At 46.2% G+C, this 17,094-nt stretch overlaps 1 protein-coding gene across 1 annotated transcript; it reads right to left on the reverse strand.

Annotated features, from left to right (window-relative positions):
* Positions 1-4,361: 4,361 nt before the first annotated feature.
* Positions 4,362-17,019, reverse strand: vamp7 (vesicle associated membrane protein 7). The gene is made up of 8 exons (XM_036943608.2): positions 16,879-17,019; positions 16,212-16,399; positions 16,011-16,068; positions 14,610-14,747; positions 9,437-9,524; positions 9,251-9,318; positions 9,060-9,152; positions 4,362-8,979 (listed from the first exon to the last, which is right to left on the reverse strand). The coding sequence occupies exons 2-8, from the start codon at positions 16,355-16,357 to the stop codon at positions 8,911-8,913; spliced, it is 660 nt and encodes a 219-aa protein (XP_036799503.1). The 5' UTR covers positions 16,358-16,399; positions 16,879-17,019; the 3' UTR covers positions 4,362-8,910.
* Between the last annotated feature and the right edge of the window lie 75 nt (positions 17,020-17,094).

Raw genomic sequence — 17,094 nt, forward strand, 5'->3', positions numbered from 1 at the left:
TATATTTGGAGGCAGTATCAGACGCCAGAATAGACTGGGAGTCAGTATCAGACCCCAGAATAGACTGGGAGGCAGAATCAGACCCCAGAATAGACTGGGAGGCAGTATCAGACCCCAGAATAGACTGGGAGTCAGTATCAGACCCCATAATAGACTGGAAGTCAGTATCAGACCCCAGAATAGACTGGGGGGCAGTATCAGACCCCAGAATAGACTGGGGGGCAGTATCAGACTCCAGAGTTGTCTGGATGTCCATCTCATTGTTTCCATACCTCATCGTTTGGGATGTCAATGAGACCTTCATCGGGGATACAATACGTTTAGTTAACAAGTCTTTACCTAGCAAGGTAAATGGTAGAATGGGTGGATACAGAATATCATGTTCAACATTCATTGTTCCAATTGAACAAGGAATGGGTTTTGTTTAAAAATATATTACCAGGGTGGAGGAAATCCGGTAAGCGTTTAAAATGTTATTGGTTAAGGGAAGGTCAAGTCCAATACTTTTACCAAAATCAGATGTAGTGTCTATACCAACCTAGGAATGTCTTTCCCCTGAATGTTTACCATAACGGTCTCCTTTCCCCTGAATGTTTACCATAATGGTCTCCTTTCCCCTGTATGTTTACCATAACAATCTCCTTTCCCCTGAATGTTTACCATAATGATCTCCTTTACCATAAAGGTCTCCTTTCCCCTGTATGTTTACCATAACGGTCTCCTTTCCCCTGTATGTTTACCATAACGGTCTCCTTTCCCCTGTATGTTTACCATAACGGTCTCCTTTCCCCTGTATGTTTACCATAATGGTCTCCTTTCCCCTGTATGTTTACAATGACGGTCTCCTTTACCATAAAGGTCTCCTTTCCCCTGTATGTTTACCATAACGGTCTCCTTTCCCCTGTATGTTTACAATGACGGTCTCCTTTCCCCTGAATGTTTACCATAACGGTCTCCTTTCCCCTGAATGTTTACCATAATGATCTCCTTTACCATAAAGGTCTCCTTTCCCCTGTATGTTTACCATAACGGTCTCCTTTGCCCTGGATGTTTACCATAAAGGTCTCCTTTCCCCTGTATGTTTACCATAACGGTCTCCTTTGCCCTGGATGTTTACCATAACGGTCTCCTTTCCCCTGTATGTTTACCATAACGGCCTCCTTTCCCCTGAATGTTTACCATAATGATCTCCTTTACCATAAAGATCTCCTTTCCCCTGAATGTTTACCACAACGGTCTCCTTTACCATAAAGATCTCCTTTCCCCTGAATGTTTACCATAACGGTCTCCTTTACCATAAAGATCTCCTTTCCCCTGAATGTTTACCACAACGGTCTCCTTTACCATAAAGATCTCCTTTCCCCTGAATGTTTACCACAACGGTCTCCTTTACCATAAAGATCTCCTTTCCCCTGAATGTTTACCATAATGGCCTCCTTTACCATAAAGATCTCCTTTCCCCTGAATGTTTACCATAACGGTCTCCTTTCCCCTGTATGTTTACCATAACGGTCTCCTTTCCCCTGTATGTTTACCACAACGGTCTCCTTTCCCCTGAATGTTTACCATAATGATCTCCTTTCCCCCGTATGTTTACCATAACGGTCTCCTTTCCCCTGTATGTTTACCACAACGGTCTCCTTTCCCCTGTATGTTTACCATAACGGTCTCCTTTCCCCTGTATGTTTACCACAACGGTCTCCTTTCCCCTGAATGTTTACCATAATGATCTCCTTTCCCCTGTATGTTTACCATAATGATCTCCTTTCCCCTGAATGTTTACCATAATGATCTCCTTTCCCCTGAATGTTTACCATAACGGTCTCCTTTCCCCTGTATGTTTACCACAACGGTCTCCTTTCCCCTGTATGTTTACCATAACGGTCTCCTTTCCCCTGTATGTTTACCACAACGGTCTCCTTTCCCCTGAATGTTTACCATAACGGTCTCCTTTCCCCTGAATGTTTACCATAACGGTCTCCTTTCCCCTGAATGTTTACCATAACGATCTCCTTTCCCCTGAATGTTTACCATAATGATCTCCTTTCCCCTGAATGTTTACCATAATGATCTCCTTTCCCCTGTATGTTTACCATAATGATCTCCTTTCCCCTGAATGTTTACCATAATGATCTCCTTTCCCCTGAATGTTTACCATAATGGTCTATTATATTATATAAACTACATCCATTGTGTGTCGATGCCTTTGTACAGACCTCACTGATGTGATTTGTCTTGTGTCTGTCTACAGAATGAGTGACTAACCGACCCTAACCAGCCTGGGGACTAACCGACCCTAACCATCCTGGGGACTAACCGACCCTAACCAGCCTGAGGACTAACCGACCCTAACCAGCCTGGGGACTAACCGACCCTCACCAGCCTGAAGACTAACCGACCCTAACCAGCCTGAGGACTAACCGACCCTAACTATTACTAGCCTGTTCAACCTGCCTGGGTACTAACCGACCCTAACCAGCCTGGGGAGTAACCAACCCTAACCAGCCTGAGGACTAACCGACCCTAACCAGCCTGGGGAGTAACCGACCCTAACCAGCCTGAGGATTAACCGACCCTAACCAGCCTGGGGACTAACCGACCCTCACCAGCCTGAGGACTAACCGACCTTAACCAGCCTGAGGACTAACCGACCCTAACCAGCCTGAGGACTAACCGACCCTAACTATTACTAGCCTGTTCAACCTGCCTGGGTACTAACCGACCCTAACCAGCCTGGGGAGTAACCAACCCTAACCAGCCTGAGGACTAACCGACCCTAACCAGATGTAGTCTGAATGGTGCGTGTTCTACAGCATCCAGTGTGTGATGACTGAGTGACTGTTAACTCTGTAGGGTGTTGGAGCGTTATACAGACTGTTAACTCTTTAGGGTGTTGGAGCGTTATACAGACTGTTAACTCTGTAGGGTGTTGAAGCGTTATACAGACTGTTAACTCTGTAGGGTGTTGGAGCGTTATACAGACTGTTAACTCTGTAGGGTGTTGGAGCGTTATACAGACTGTTAACTCTGTATGGTGTTGGAGCGTCCTTCAGACTGTTAACTCTGTAGGGTGTTGGAGTGTTATACAGACTGTTAACTTTGTAGGGTGTTGGAGCGTTATACAGACTGTTAACTCTGTATGGTGTTGGAGCGTCCTTCAGACTGTTAACTCTGTAGGGTGTTGGAGCGTTATACAGACTGTTAACTCTGTAGGGTGTTGGAGTGTTATACAGACTGTTAACTCTGTAGGGTGTTGGAGCGTTATACAGACTTAACTCTGTAGGGTGTTGGAGCGTTATACAGACTGTTAACTCTGTAGGGTGTTGGAGCGTTATACAGACTGTTAACTCTGTAGGGTGTTGGAGTGTTATACAGACTGTTAACTCTGTAGGGTGTTGGAGCGTTATACAGACTTAACTCTGTAGGGTGTTGGAGCGTTATACAGACTGTTAACTCTGTAGGGTGTTGGAGCGTTATACAGACTGTTAACTCTGTAGGGTGTTGGAGTGTTCTTCAGACTGTTAACTCTGTAGGGTGTTGGAGCGTTCTTCAGACTGTTAACTCTGTAGGGTGTTGGAGCGTTATACAGACTGTTAACTCTGTAGGGTGTTGGAGCGTTATACAGACTGTTAACTCTGTAGGGTGTTGGAGCGTTATACAGACTGTTAACTCTGTAGGGTGTTGGAGCGTTATACAGACTGTTAACTCTGTAGGGTGTTGGAGCGTTATACAGACTGTTAACTCTGTAGGGTGTTGGAGTGTTATACAGACTGTTAACTCTGTAGGGTGTTGGAGCGTTATACAGACTTAACTCTGTAGGGTGTTGGAGCGTTATACAGACTGTTAACTCTGTAGGGTGTTGGAGCGTTATACAGACTGTTAACTCTGTAGGGTGTTGGAGTGTTCTTCAGACTGTTAACTCTGTAGGGTGTTGGAGCGTTCTTCAGACTGTTAACTCTGTAGGGTGTTGGAGCGTTATACAGACTGTTAACTCTGTAGGGTGTTGGAGCGTTATACAGACTGTTAACTCTGTAGGGTGTTGGAGCGTTATACAGACTGTTAACTCTGTAGGGTGTTGGAGCGTTATACAGACTGTTAACTCTGTAGGGTGTTGGAGCGTTCTTCAAGTCATCATGGAGACACTTCCTTCCCTTCCACATATGAAGCTGCTAACACAACATTCAGAGTGGAACACAGAACACATCCTGAAGATGTTTTACAATTAAACTAAGATACTGACAGAACTAATGGTCTTCATGACTTTTCATTGACTTGAAGGCTGTATGTATCATCCCTCTGTGTGGCCATATCATTTGACATTTAGAAAACCTATCCTGTAGAAATCAAGGCAGAAGAATGAGTTAGTTTATTATTATGAGTTTATTTTTATATTTACAGGGACAGGGCACATTAATCAACGGTTCAGTAAAAGTGATGGTTTCAGCCAGTCGGCTCATTTTAATCTGCAGTTCCAAATGTGGATGTAGAATAATTAAATCATTCCATAATTATAAACCATATGATGCAGGAAGCAAACAAGCCATGTCACAGTGCATTACATTATAATGTATATGATTAACTGAAAGACACAAACGGTGGAGGTGAATCAGAGGTGGTCAGGGTTCAGAGGTGACAGAGGAGAGGTCAGGGTTCAGAGGTGGCAGAGAGGAGGTGGTCAGGGTTCAGAGGTGGCAGAGAGGAGGTGGTCAGGGTTCAGAGGTGACAGAGGAGAGGTCAGGGGATAATTCAGGGAGTATTCAGACCCCTTCCCTTTTTCCACGTTGCCTTATTCTAAAATGGATTAAAAAATAAATTAAAAATGTCCTCAATCTACACACATTACCCCATAGTGACAGATTTTGCTAAACAATTTACAAATAATAAAACATGACATTTACATGAAGTATTCAGACTCGTTGCTATGCGACTCCAAGTTGAGTTCAGGTGCTTCCTGTTTCTATTGATCATCCTTGAGATGTTTCTACAACTGTGGTAGTCCACCTGTGGTAAATTCAATTGATTGGACATGATTTGGAAAGAAATACACCTGTCTATATAAGGTCCCACAGTTGACAGTGTATGTCAGAGCAAAAACCAAGCCATGAGGTCAAAGGAATTGTCGTGGAGCTCCGAGACGGGATTTTGTCAAGGTACAGATCTGGGGAAGGTTAGCAAAAAATGTCTGCAGCATTGAAGGTCCCCAAGAACACAGTGGCCTCCATCATTCTTAAATGGAAGAAGTTTGGAAACACCGAGATTCTTCCCAGAGCTGGCCGCCTGGCCAAACTGAGCAATCGGGGGAGAAGGGACTTGGTAAGCGAGGATGGTCCCTCTGACAGAGCTCCAGAGTTCCTCTGTGGAGATGGGAGAACCTTCCAGAAAGACAACCAGCTCTGCAGCACTCCACCAATCAGACCTTTATGGTAGAGTGGCCAGACGGAAGCCACTCCTCAGTAAAAGGCACATGACAGCCTGCGTGGAGTTTGCAAAAAGGCACCTAAAGGACTCTGGCAATAAGAAACAAGGTTCTCTGGTCTGATGAAACCAAAATTGAACTCTTTGGCCTGTATGCCAAGGCCTGAATCCCTACGGTGAAGCATGGTGGTGGTAGCAGCATCATGCTGTGGGGATGTTTTTCAGCAGCAGGGACTGGGAGACTAATCAGGATCGATTGAAAGATGAAGCGGAGCAAAGTACAGAGATCTCATTGATGAAAACCTGCTCCAGAGCGCTCAGGACTTCAGACTGGGGTGAAGGTTCACCTTCCAACAGGACATTGACACTAAGCACACAGCCAAGACAATGCAGGTCTGGCTTTGGGACAAGTCTCTGAATGTCCTGGAGTGGCCCATCTCTGGAGAGACCTGAAAATAGCTGTGCAGCAACGCTCCCCATCCAACCTGACAGAGCTTGAGAGGATCTGCAGGGAAGATTGAGAGAAAAATGCCCCAAATACAGGCGTGCCAAGCTTGTAGAGTCATACCCAAGAAGACTTGAGGTTGTAATCGCTGCCAAAGGTGCTTCAACAAAGTACTGAGTAAAGGGTCTGAATACTTATGTAAATGTGATCTATTTTTTGATTTTATACATTTGCTAAAAATAAAAATATGTTTTTCATTTGTCATTATGGGGTATCGAGTCATTATGGGGTATCGAGTCATTAAGGGGTATCGAGTCATTAAGGGGTATCGAGTCATTAAGGGGTATCGAGTCATTATGGGGTATCATTATGGGGTATCGAGTCATTATGGGGTATCGAGTCATTAAGGGGTATCGAGTCATTAAGGGGTATTGAGTCATTATGGGGTATCGAGTCATTATGGGGTATTGTGTGTAGTTTGATGAGGGGATAACAACAATTGAATCCATTTTAGAATAAGGCTGTAACGTAACAAAATGTGGACATAGTCAAGGGGTCTGAATACTTTCTGAATGCACTGTAGAACAGACCTGCTTCTCTGACATGTAGAGTAATGAAGCATGTCAGTTCTATTCAAGACATTTCTGTCAGTACGTTAAGCCTTTCCAACTGCGTGCCAGGTCCCACGGTCAAGACATTTCTGTCAGTACTTTAAGCCTTTCCAACTGCGTGCCAGGTCCCACGGTCAAGACATTTCCGTCAGTACGTTAAGCCTTTCCAACTGCGTGCCAGGTCCCACGGTCAAGCTCAGCTCTGTACAGTACTACTGCAGTACTACAAGAGCAAAACTATAGTACCGTACTCCTGAGTCAAGGCCAGGGGGCTGAACCGGAAAGGAGGCTGTGGAAGAGAGGCTGAGCTGAAGCGCCCTATCAGAGTAAGGGAAGGGTCAGCCTATCATAGCAGAGGGGAAGGAGTAGCATATCAGAGAAGAGGGATATGGTTATTTCATGCCATTAAATACTGTCTATTGATTTGTAACATCAGACTCGTTAGTGCAATCAATATTTTTTTAATCTAATTTCATGTAACAACTGAACAGAGAGACATTGTGTCTAGACAATAACTAAACAAGCCATCACAGCAGAGTGTGTATAGAACAGGGGAGATACACCTGTAATGTACCATGTCCTGATCTCCATGGTGATAAGACATTACAGGTGTAGTTTAGTATCACTAGCACTGACTGGGTAGCTACACAGAGACAGACATCTAAATGTCTCTGTCTGGGTACAGACTGACCCTGACAGGGTAGCTACACAGAGACAGACATCTAAATGTCTCTGTCTGGGTACAGACTGACCCTGACAGGGTAGCTACACAGAGACAGACATCTAAATGTCTCTGTCTGGGTACAGACTGACCCTGACAGCGTAGCTACACAGAGACAGACAGCTACACAGAGACAGACAGCTACACAGAGACAGACATCTAAATGTCTCTGTCTGGGTACAGACTGACCCTGACAGCGTAGCTACACAGAGACAGACAGCTACAGAGACAGACAGATACACAGAGACAGCAGTGGTTCCCATGCCCCCCCCCAATTATTGGTTTGTTTTTAAATGGAACTCGTCCGTCTTTAAACTTTAAAGTTGCAATAATAGAACCCACAAGGTATCTAATTGGGTAGTACATCATCAGTTCCTCTTGTGATGTCAGCTAACGACCTTACAGAGATGTTAAATACTGGTCAGACATGTCCAGATCAGCTAACGACCTTACAGAGATGTTAAATACTGGTCAGACATGTCCAGATCAGCTAACGACCTTACAGAGATGTTAAATACTGGTCAGACATGTCCAGATCAGCTAACGACCTTACAGAGATGTTAAATACTGGTCAGACATGTCCAGATCAGCTAACGACCTTACAGAGATGTTAAATACTGGTCAGACATGTCCAGATCAGCTAACGACCTTACAGAGATGTTAAATACTGGTCAGACATGTCCAGATCAGCTAACGACCTTACAGAGATGTTAAATACTGGTCAGACATGTCCATGTCAGCTAACGTCTTTTAATTTAGTTTTTTTTAGCCCAATACACATTAGACATGGCAAAAATGTATAGAATTGCAAAAAATGTTGCTTTAAAACTGAAACATTTATTTTGCGCCCCATGACAAAATGTGTAGAATTGCAGGAAATAAGCTTAAAAACCTGCAACATGTCCTCTCCGCCAACAAGAGGGGTGTGAACAGTGTGTCATGAACAGTGCTGTACCAATAGAAATAGACACAGTGCGGTGCGCGTGCCGGGGGAGGCGTGGGATGTTCTCCAATGCTGGAAGGGGGCCCCAGGGTAAAAACCATTTGGTAAACCCTACTCCAGATTATCAGTCTGTTTTCTAGGCTTGTAGAGCCCTGGATGAGAGGGCCGTGGACTGGAGAACAGCTGTTTGTTAGGCTTGTAGAGCCCTGGATGAGAGGGCCGTGGACTGGAGAACAGCTGTTTGTTAGGCTTGTAGAGCCCTGGATGAGAGGGCCGTGGACTGGAGAACAGCTGTTTGTTAGGCTTGTAGAGCCCTGGATGAGAGGGCCATGGACTGGAGAACAGCTGTTTGTTAGGCTTGTAGAGCCCTGGATGAGAGGGCCATGGACTGGAGAACAGCTGTTTGTTAGGCTTGTAGAGCCCTGGATGAGAGGGCCATGGACTGGAGAACAGTATGGAGGACAGCTGGACTGGACAGTGGACTGAATTCTACAATATTTTAAAGCTGCATATCCAACAATCGCTTGTCTTTGGACAGATAAACACACCTCATTCTCTTGTTAAGGAACAGAAAGCAAGACAATCACAACGTTGTTAAATCTCCACTGTCTGGATGCCTTGTTGTGTCACCATTCTGTCCAATAGAGGACCTCTCCTCCTTGCTGACTGGAAGACAAGAGGGAGGAGAGGAGAGCGATTTCTTTTTTTGTGGGTCCGCTGTCGTCTTCTCTTGCACCCTCTTTTCCTCCCCCTCTCTCCTCGTTCTCCCCCTCTCTTATTTCCTGATGCAGTTGGGCCAGCTGAGTCCTCCGCAGGCTGCAGACACAACTACATACAGGACCACCTGACGAGAACACACCACATAGTTCAGACTATTACACACACACACACACACGGAGGGGTGAACAGACAGACAGTACCTACCAGTGACACCACCACTACGACAACAGTCAGTTTGAGGTTCTTCATACACATGGCTCTGGCCAGGTTACGGCTGGTGGTCTTAAAACTCACAGACTGGAGGAGAGAGGAAGTTAGTGACGCTCTGAGCCGGGTTATAGGAACAGTAGTAGTAGGATAGTTGAGTAATTGTAGTAGATTAGAATGTAACTCACTGAGCCGACCAGGTTCTCCGTTTTATCAATCAGCAACTCCAACTTCTCTCCCCTCTGAGCCACCAAGTCTGTAGGAAACACAGAGTAAACACAAGACACTCAAATAAATCCTCAGACCCTAGACACTTCTCCCCTAGCCCCTAATTCAGCAGTAGTGGTGGATGTAGGAGTGGAGTCTTATCTCACCGATGTTGCGTACCATGATGCCTTTCAGGTCGTCAACCTGCATCTGAGTCTCAGCCAGGCGATCTGATGGAGGAGAGGAATGGTGCTTCTAGAGAGAGAGAAGGAGAGAGAGAGAGAGACAGAGAGAGAGAGAGAGAGAGAGAAGGAGAGAGAGACAGAGAGAGAGAGAGAGAGACAGAGAGAGAGAGAAGGAGAGAGGGAGGGAGAGGGAAGGAGACACAGGGAGGGAGAGATAAGGAGACACAGGGAGGGAGAGATAAGGAGACACAGGGAGGGAGAGAGAGGGGATCAGTGGTATGGTGTTCATGTGACTGAAGGTAAACAGACTGTCCTCACAAACGCAAATGGAGTGTGTGTATAGTGTGTGTTTGTGCCTGTGTGTGTGTTTTCAGTGGTGTGGTCATGCGCTCAGAGTTCCCCCAGAGGCAGAGTTGTCATGCTCCCCTCACGAGCCCCTCCTTACACGCTAACCCGTCCTCCAGCCATAATCCTTTCAGCCCAGGCCCCTACTCTGGCCCCTGCTCTGGCACCTGCTCAGGCCCCTGCTCTGGCCCCTGCCCAGGCCCCTGCTCTGGCCCCTTCCCAGGCCCCTGCCCAGGCCCCTGCTCTGGCCCCTTCCCCGGCCCAGGCCCCGGCTCTGGCCCCTTCTCTGGCCCCTTCCCAGGCCCCTGCTCTGGCCCCTTCCCAGGGCCCCTGCCCAGGCCCCTGCTCTGGCCCCTGCTCTGGCCCCTGCTCTGGCCCCTTCCCAGGGCCCTTCCCAGGCCCCTGCTCTGGCCCCTGCCCAGGCCCCGGCTATGGCCCCTTCCCAGGCCCCTTCCCAGGCCCCTGCCCAGGCCCCTGCTCTGGCCTCTTTGAGCTGACGGTGTGTTCCTCATCTCTCCTGCCACTACTGATTGGCATTCCGAGTCTTGTCTTTGTCTCCCAAATGACTCTTTGTTTAGTAATCTTCACATGTCTCTAAAACCATGTGGAATAGCTCAACTCTGACTTCTGTGATCGAAAAAACCTTGGTTTCATGCATGTTAACATCAGAATCCTCCTCCCTAAGTTTGTTTTACTCACTGCTTTAGCACACTCCGCCAACCCTGATGTCCTTGCCGTGTCTGAATCCTGGCTTAAGAAGGCCACCAACAAGATATAACTGCCAAAGGGGGAGGAGTTAGCCTGCAAAGTTCTGTCATACTTTCCAGGTCTATACCCAAACAGTTTGAACTTCTAATTTAAAAAATTAATCTCCCCAGAAATAAGTCTCTCACTGTTGCCGCCTGCTACCGACCCCCCTCAGCTCCCAGCTGTGCCCTGGACACCATTTGTGAATTGATCGCCCCCCATCTAGATTCAGAGTTTGTTCTGTTAGGTGACCTAAACTGGGACATGCTTAACACCCTCATAGACATTATCTTGACCAACTGGCCCTCCATATACACCTCTGCTGTTTTCAATCAGGATCTCAGCCATCACTGCCTCATTGCCTGTATCCGCTATGGGTCCACGGTCAAACGACCTTCACTCATCGCTGTCAAACGCTCCCTAAAACACTTCTGCGAACAGGTCTTTCTAATCGACTTGGCCCGGGTATTCTGGAAGGATATTGACCTGATCCCGTCAGTCGAGGATGCCTGGTCATTCTTTAAAAGTAACTTCCCCGTTGAAAAATGCAGAACTAAGAACAGATATAGTCCTTGGTTCACTCCAGACCTGACTGCCCTCGACCAGCACAAAAACATCCTGCGGCGGACTGTAATAGTCCCCACGATATGCAACTGTTCAGGGAAGTGTTATATAAATATTCATACACATAGCTCATATAAACAAAGACATTCCGTCGTAAGAACACATACACCCAGCCATAAGACTGACCCCCTCTTCCTTGTATAAACACACATCTCATCTCCCTCCCTCTACTGGCCGGTCCCAAGAGCAAAGGACTTTTGCTGTGCACCAATGGGGCCCGCTCTGGCTAGAGCAAGGCCCGCCTCCAACCCTCCGACCAGTCAAGAAGACCGAAATGACAAGACTCCACCTACTTTATTCTATGTATAAAAATGAATGTAACCGTAGTATAAGGCCTCTTTTTCACCTGGCTCCTTGCCAAGTTATGTGAACTAGGTCCGTGCACGTAAAACTGCGGGACAAGATATCTCTGACTCATTAAAACTGTCTTTTGTTACAACTGAAATCCACTCTGTCCAGCGTCCGTGATTTGGTCTCAACTCTCCAGTATTTAAACACTAACAGAAGTCAGGAACCAATACACACAGTCAGTCAGGAAAGCAAAGGCTTTTTCACAAGCACAAATTCACATCCTGTAGCTCTAACTCCCAAATGTTTTGGGACACTAAAGTCCATGGAGAGCAAGAGCACCTCCTCCCAGCTGCCCACTGCACTGAGGCTATGCGACACGGTCACCACTGATAAATCCATGATAATCGAAGATTGCAATAAGCATTTCTCAACGGCTGGCCATGCCTTCCTCCTGGCTACTCCAACCCCGGCCAACAGCTCCGCCGCCCCCGCAGATAGTCGTCCAAGCTTCCCCAGCTTCTCCTTCACCCAAATCCAGACCGCAGATGTTCTGAAAGAGCTGCAAAACCTGGACCCGTACAAATCAGCTGGGCTTGACAATCTGGACCCTCTCTTTCTGAAACTATCCGCCACCATTGTTGCAACCCCTATTACTAGCCTGTTCAACCTCTCTTTCGGATTGTCCGAGATCCCTAAAGATTGGAAAGCTGCCGCGGTCATCCCCCTCTTCAAAAGGGGTGACACTCTAGACCCAAACTGTTACAGACCTATATCCATCCTGCCCTGCCTATCTAAAGTCTTCGAAAGCCAAGTAAATAAACAGATCACTGACCATTTCGAATCCCACCGTACCTTCTCCGCTGTGCAATCCATATGCTCTACAAAATTGCTTCCAACACTCTACTCAGCAAACTGGATGCAGTTTATCACAGTGCCATCCGTTTTGTCACTAAAGCACCTTATACCACCCACCACTGCGACCTGTATGCTCTAGTCGGCTGGCCCTCGCTACATATTCGTCGCCAGACCCACTGGCTCTAGGTCATGTATAAGTCTATGCTAGGTAAAGCTCCGCCTTACCCCAGTTCACTTGTCACCATAGCAGCACCCACCCGTAGCACGCGCTCCAGCAGGTATATCTCACTGATCATCCCCAAAGCCAACACCCCATTTGGCCGCCTTTCGTTCCAGTTCTCTGCTGCCTGTGACTGGAACGAATTGCAAAAATCGCTGAAGTTGGAGACTTTTATTTCCCTCACCAACTTTAAACATCAGCTATCTGAGCAGCTAACCGATCGCTGCAGCTGTACATAGTCCATATTTACAGATGGACTATGTATATGGACAATGTTAGCCATACGTTATATATATATATATATATATATGTGTAAGACAACACTTAGCACTACATTATTTACAGTTGAAGTCGGAAGTTTATATACATTAGCCAAAAACGTTTAAACTCAGTTTCTCAATTCCTGACATTTAATCCCAGTAAAAATTCTCTGTTTTAGGTCAGTTAGGATCACCACTTTAGTTTAAGAATGTGAAATGTCAGAATAATAGTAGAGAGAATGATTTATTTCAGCTTTTATTTATTTCATCACATTCCCAGTGGGTCAGAAGTTTACATACACTCAATTAGTATTTGGTAGCATTGCCTTTACATTGTTTAACTTGGGTCAAACGTTTCGGGTAGCCTTCCACAAGCTTCCCACAATAAGTTGGGTGAATTTTGGCCCATTCCTCCTAACAGAGCTGGTGTAACTGAGTCAGGTTTGTAGGCCTCCTTGCTCTCACACACTTTTTCAGTTCTGCCCACAAACTTTCTAAAGGATTGAGGTCAAGGCTTTGTGATGGCCACTTCAATACCTTGATTTTGTTGTCCTTAAGCCATTTTGCCTTTGGAAGTATGCTTGGGGTCATTGTCCATTTGGAAGACCCATTTGAGACCAAGCTTTAACTTCCTGACTGATGTCTTGAGATGTTGCTCATGAGGCATCCCTCATGATACCATCTATTTTGTGAAGTGCACCAGTCCCTCCTGCAGCAAAGCACCCCCACAACATGATGCTGCCACCCCCATGCTTCACAGTTGGGATGGTGTTCTTCGGCTTGCAAGCCTCTCCTTTTTCCCTCCAAACATAACAATGGTCATTATGGCCAAACAGTTCTGTTTTTGTTTCATCAGACCAGAGAACATTTCTCCTAAAAGTATGATCTTTGTCCCCATGTGCAGTTGCATACCGTAGTCTAGCTTTTTTATGCCGGTTTTGGAGCAGTGGCTTCTTCCTTGCTGAGCAGCCTTTCAGGTTATGTCGATATAGGACTCATTTTACTGTGGATATAGATACTTTTGTACCCGTTTCCTCCAGCATCTTCACTTTGCTATTGTTCTGGGATTGATTTGCACTTTTCACACCAAAGTACGTTCATCTCTAGGAGACAGAATGCGTCTCCTTTTTGAGTGGTATGACGGCTGCGTGGTCCCATGGTGTTTATACTTGCTTGTACAGATGAACGTGGCACCTTCAGGCGTTTGGAATTTTCTCCCAAGGATGAAGTAGACTTGTGGATGTCTGCAATTTATTTTCTGAGGTCTTGGCTGATTTCTTTTGATTTTCCCATGATGTCAAGCAAAGAGGCACTGAGTTTAAAGGTAGGCCTTGAAATACAGCCACATGTACACCTCCAATTGACTCAAATGATGTCAATTAGCCTATCAGAAGCTCCTAAAGCAATGACATCATTTTCAGGAATTGTCCAAGCTGTTTAAAGGAACACAATACATTTGTGGAGTGAGAGTGAGAGGTCTAGCTGAAATGCAGACCTGTCAAACCCTGTCTCACAGTCTGTTCTGACCACTCACTACCATACTAACATATTACAGGGTTGGCTCTCGTCATCTGAGTAGCCAGAGTGGAGGAGAACTAACTCACCATCTGATCAGGGAGTGGAGGAGAACTAACTCACCATCTGATCAGGGAGTGTGTGTGTGTGTCTCACCATCTGAGCCATCAGAGTGGAGGAGAACTAACTCACCATCTGATCAGGTAGTGTGTGTGTGTGTCTCACCATCTGAGCCATCAGAGTGGAGGAGAACTAACTCACCATCTGATCAGTGAGTGTGTGTGTGTCTGTGTCTCACCATCTGAGCCATCAGAGTGGAGGAGAACTCTGAGTTCATTGCGTAGGGAAGGGCTGTCTGAGCTCTGGAGCCATACGTCGTCTGGAAACGCTTCTTCACCTCTCCCAGGAAGCTGAACGCACGTGACCGCTCAAAGTCCTAACAGACAGACAGTTAACACAGTCAGACACAACAGACAGACAGTTAACACAGTCAGACACAACAGACAGGCAGTTAACACAGTCAGACACAACAGTTCCAACAGACCTGGCAACAGAGGGCAGTGCGTACGGCCTAGTACATCACTGGGGCCAAGATTCCTGCCATCCAGGACCTCTATACCAGGCGGTGTCAGAGGAAGGCCCTAAAAAATGTCAAGGACTCCAGCCACACTTGTCATAGACTGTTATTTCTGCTACCGCACGGCAAGCGGTTCCTGGAGCACCAAGTCTAGGTCCAAGAGGCTTCTAAACAGCTTCTACCCCCCCAAGCCATAAGACTCCTGAACATCTAATCAAATGGCTACACAGACTACTTGCATTGTAAATTACACTGCTGCTACTCTCAGTTTATTATCTATGCATAGTTACTTTAACTCTACCTACATGTACATATAACCTCAATTACCTGGACTAACCGGTGCCCCGCACATTGACTCTGTACCTGTACCCCCTGTGTATATAGCCTTGCTATTGTTATTTTACTGCTGCTCTTAACATAAGCTCTGAGGAAAGCCTTGAGGCCGATACATAAAGCATGATGAAGAGCAGTGATACTAGCAAGAGGGTTTCTTCTATTTTCTCCCAACTGTTACCATGCAACACACACACACACGGGATTGGAAATGATACAGACAATTACCTTGATGGAAGCTACAATATTAAAATCTGATCAACCCCCCCATATAAAAATTAAATACATTTTTAAAAACTCAACCCCGACCCTCCATAAAGGACTCACTCCCGACCCCCCCCCCTGTAAAGGACTCAACCCCGACCCCCCTGTAAAAGACTCAACCCCGACCCCCCCGTAAAAGACTCAACCTCGACCCCCCCGTAAAAGACTCAACCCGATCCCCCCTGTAAAGGACTCAACCCCGACCCCCCCCTGTAAAGGACTCAACCCCGACCCCCCCCCCCTGTAAAGGACTCAACCCCGACCCCCCCCCCCTGTAAAGGACTCAACCCCGACCCCCCCCCTCCCTACTACAATGTGATTTTCTGGATTTTTTTCTCTCATTTTGTCTGTCATAGTTGAAGTGTACCTAGGATGAAAATTACAGGCCTCATCTTTTTAAGTGGGAGAATTTGCACAATTGGTGGCTGACTAAATAATGTTTTGCCCCACTGTACATTTTGGTTTGTAAACCAAAGAACACTCGGTCTCTCAGACACACATTAAAACTAAAGCCTGTATACTCACGTCGTCAGTGATACAGAGATATATGATTCTGTCATGGCAGATGTAGTGGAAGAGATAGCTGAAGGAGAAGACAAGATACTCCGTCAGATACTCCGTTTGATTTAATCTTCAAGGTCACACTAACAAACATACACTACAAGTAGAACAGGACTATCCAACTCCAGGCAGATATGTGTGTGGCTTTCTGAGTGTTAACCCTACCTGCCATGGCTGTAGGTGAGCTTGTTGTTCTCGGATGGTATCTTAGCTAGGATCTGTTCTGTCACCTCCAGGAAATTACCGCCACACCACGCATGCTTCGCCAGGATGGTGCTGCCGCGGGCAACCACTGCAAACAGGATCGCCATAGTTGTGGACAGGGTCAGGGAGGACAGCTGGTCAGGGGTTCACTGAGAGAGATGGAGGGATGGGTGGAGGGAGGAGAAAAGTTATGAGGAGGGAGAGGGATAGAGAGATGGTGGGTTAACATGTTTTCACCACTAAGCTAGTGGCAAAGTAGGCAACGAATAGTAGACAAGTCTACAACAACACTGTTGAGACCAACAACACTGACATGTTGTTAACTAGCTAGCTAAGGTTAGCTAACCCAGTGCACTAGCCAGCCGTCTGCCTGCCTGCCGAACATCGGGAAACATGAGCAAGAGATTCACCACCGCCAACTTTAACATTGTCGCTCTGAATAAAACTAAAGTAGCTAGTTAAGGTGGCTGGTTAGCATAAACTACAACAATGACGTTAACAAAGACTGCCGTATGCATCCTGGGTACCGACGGTTGCGATCATCATAACAAATCATAGTTAGCAATAATACGGCCATTATAAATGGTTTTGTTAGCAGTACTAAACAATAACACATAATCATGCATACCTGCGATGCTCAGCAGTCTTCAAAACGATGTGTTTTCAACATTAAAACAACTGTTAACGTTAATCTTCTCGTCTGACTTCTGCTTTCCCAGATCCTTGATCGGAAGCTTTATCTGGTTCCACCTAGGGAAATGTGGTTTTTTGCTTCCTTACGATGAATATGCATGCAGAATGTTGAACTACACTTCCTGGTGTGCAGCTACTTCCTGGTTGTGTC

This window comes from Oncorhynchus mykiss, chromosome 14 (genome assembly GCF_057628025.1).
Source record: "Oncorhynchus mykiss isolate SJ-2025 chromosome 14, ASM5762802v1, whole genome shotgun sequence".
Taxonomy (NCBI): domain Eukaryota; kingdom Metazoa; phylum Chordata; class Actinopteri; order Salmoniformes; family Salmonidae; genus Oncorhynchus; species Oncorhynchus mykiss.